General features: G+C 42.1%; 1 protein-coding gene across 1 annotated transcript; it reads left to right on the top strand.

Annotated features, from left to right (window-relative positions):
• The first annotated feature begins 685 nt into the window (after positions 1-685).
• Positions 686-2,174, top strand: LOC149021985 (uncharacterized). Its single transcript, XM_089147225.1, has 2 exons — positions 686-1,144; positions 1,238-2,174. Exons 1-2 carry the CDS (start codon positions 736-738, stop codon positions 1,975-1,977), a joined length of 1,149 nt encoding a protein of 382 aa, XP_089003351.1. The 5' UTR covers positions 686-735; the 3' UTR covers positions 1,978-2,174.
• Positions 2,175-2,852: the final 678 nt, after the last annotated feature.

The raw sequence follows: 2,852 nt of genomic DNA, 5'->3' as shown, positions 1-2,852 counted from the left end.
GTGGTTACTTCAAATGCAGGTCAACCTCATTTCACTGTTCATTTAAAATTCAACTGAAGCCCTGGATAGCCAGAGATAGACACCCTTTGATGCTATCTTTCTGTGCCGCACTACTTGGCAAGTTGACGGTGGTCAAAACGAAAGAAATCAACTACTCTACCCAGATCATCTTCATCAAATCAGGTTAATAAAAACCCTTTTTCGTATTAAATCATTCATGGGTAGCTAGCAAACGAGAAAGTACTTTACCCAGATCATCGTACGTATACTCTTATAGCCATTAATTAGGGTCTTAATTAAACCTGGTTACAGTATTCAAGGAGAGAAAATATACTAAGAGGGCATCTTTACCCAGATCATATAATAGGATATATGGAGAGCTAGCTAACAATCAAGGAAGAACATCTTTACCTAGATCACTAATATCGGATTTCATTATCAAAGTCTGAAACCACCCACCAAAGCCATTATTTTATCAGTTTTTGATTCTTAAACCTACCCAACCCACCTATACATTTTAGCATTAAGGCATACAAAAAAGTTTACTCCAAATTAGTCAACTACTCAACCCAAACTAGAAGGAAGTTGAAAGAATACAGAAGACACCATGCAGATTCATGAGAAGCCCTTTGTTTGTAGGAGAAGGAATGAACGTGGATTGGGCCTATAAAAGACCCCTTTCAGCTCTTCTACCTTCACCACCCTAACCTTTTCCATCTTTTATCTAAGGCAAAGATGGGCAGGAAAGAGTCGTTTCTAGTAGTCTGTTTCCTTCTTCTGTTTATCTCCATGGAGATTGCCTTTGCCGATAGCAATGGTAAAAGTGATAGCAAAGGTAGCAGCAATGGTAAGAGTGATAGCAAAGGCAGCAGCAATGGCAAAAGTGACAACAAAGGTAACAGCAATGACAAAAGCGATGGCAAAAGCAACAGCACCAAAGATGACAAGAAAGACAAAGCCACAGATTACAAGGAACTGTCCAAGGGAAAGAATGGACAAGAAAGAGCTCTTTGCCAGGGATCTGGAAAGTGCTATAAAAAGACCCTGCAATGCCCCTCTGAGTGCCCTACCAGGAAGCCCAAGAAGAACAAGAAGGCGAAGGGATGCTACATCAACTGTAACAAGTGTGAGACCACTTGCAAGTGTAAGTTCTATCATTTCCCTCCTTTCTTATTCTTCTACTACTACTGCTACTGGTCTTTTTCAGATACTTAAAAAAGGATTTACTTGTTGACAGATAGGAAAGCTAAATGCAATGGATATGGATCCATCTGTTATGACCCCAGGTTTGTTGGAGGAGACGGTGTGATGTTCTATTTCCATGGTGCCACCGGTGGCAATTTCGCTCTTGTTTCAGATAATGATCTTCAGATCAATGCCCACTTCATCGGTTCCCGACCCACTGGGCGGACAAGAGACTTCACCTGGGTCCAAGCCCTCGCCGTCATGTTTGATTCCCACACACTTGTACTCGCTGCTAAGCGAGTTTCTCGTTGGGATGACAGCGTTGATGCGCTTGTCGTTCACTGGGATGGAGAAACAGTTCAGTTACCGGCTGATGAAGTAGCCGAATGGCGGAGTAGTGACGCTGACAGGGAAGTCATCATCGAAAGGACTGATGAAACCAACAGTGTCAGGGTCACAGTTGCTGGGTTGGTAGAGATGGATGTGAAGGTCACACCCATTGGAGCAGAGGAGAACCGTGTTCATAACTATCAGTTGCCACCAAACGATGCCTTCGCCCACTTAGAAACCCAGTTCAGGTTCAAGAGCTTGTCTGAGCGAGTTGAGGGAGTACTGGGTCAGACTTACAGGCAAGACTATGTTTCCCCTGTCAAGATTGGGGTCCCCATGCCAATGATGGGAGGAGAAGACAAGTACCGCACTCTCTCCCTCCTTTCAACAGTTTGCAAACTTTGCAGGTTCAAGGAACTTTCTTCAGCAAACACTGACATTAAGCAGGTAGCTCAGTATTGATGGAGAAGGAAACTGCTCTCCATATTCTCTGCATTACATTAACGGATTTTATTCTTCAAATATTTATGTTATTTGTATAAATAAGGGTTGTCAAAGTTTACCCCCAATGTTATATGATTTTGTCTCCCAAACTTCTGTTGTTTTTGATGATCATTAAGAGTTTCAAGAAGATATAGGGCTGAAATGTGTAAAACTTCAAACTCTTAAAAGAGAACTTGAGAAAAGGGGGGGGAAAAAGAAAAAAAAAAAAAGGGGAAACGGCAAAAAAAAAAAAAAAAATAAAAAAGGGAGGGGGGGGGGGGCCCCAAAAGAAAAAAAAAAAAAAAAAAAGAAAAAAAAAAAAAAAAGGAAGGGGGGGGGGGGGGGGGGGAAGGGAGGGGGAAAATAATTTTTTGTGTGTGGGGAAAAAAAAAAAAAAAAAAAAAAAAGTGGCGTTTGGTTCCGCAATTCCCTGGAATCAGATTCCAGGGAATCATGACTCCAATTAAATTAATCGTTTGGTTACAAATTGAGTCGGATTGAGTCAGATTCCAAGAATCACCTGGATTCTTCATTTTACGCCAAAAATTAGAATCACCTGCAAACCACCTCTTGAGGTGGTTTCCAAAGAGACTCACCGTTACTGTAGATAGGTATAAATATCGATAATTCTTACGGAGTCATCCAAATCGTGAAAAAATTTCTCCAGGCCCTTCTGCGACTCTTCCGTTTCGTCGTCTTCCTGAGTTATCGTTGTCGTCGTCCAAGGTTCCTTGAGCTCTCGTCATCGTCGTCGTCTTCCTTGAGCATAATCAGTTGTTGTCTTCGTTGAGCTCCAGTAGTCGTCTTTGTTGAGCTCCAGCTTCTGCTACTCTTCCGTTCGTTGTCGTCTGTCT

The sequence above is a fragment of the Hakea prostrata genome, chromosome 3 (genome assembly GCF_041222555.1).
Source record: "Hakea prostrata isolate BN-2017 chromosome 3, UWA_Hpros_2, whole genome shotgun sequence".
NCBI lineage: Eukaryota > Viridiplantae > Streptophyta > Magnoliopsida > Proteales > Proteaceae > Hakea > Hakea prostrata.
Note: the sequence above shows the minus strand (reverse complement) of the source record. Positions and strands in the feature narration are given on the sequence as shown.

Excerpts from the sequence above, each read along its gene's own strand:
- LOC149021985 (XM_089147225.1), top strand. The coding sequence starts at position 736 with ATGGGCAGGAAAGAGTCGTTTCTAGTAGTCTGTTTCCTTCTTCTGTTT. Across the intron at positions 1,145-1,237 it reads GTGTGAGACCACTTGCAAGT|ATAGGAAAGCTAAATGCAAT; the intron begins GTAAGTTCTATC and ends ACTTGTTGACAG.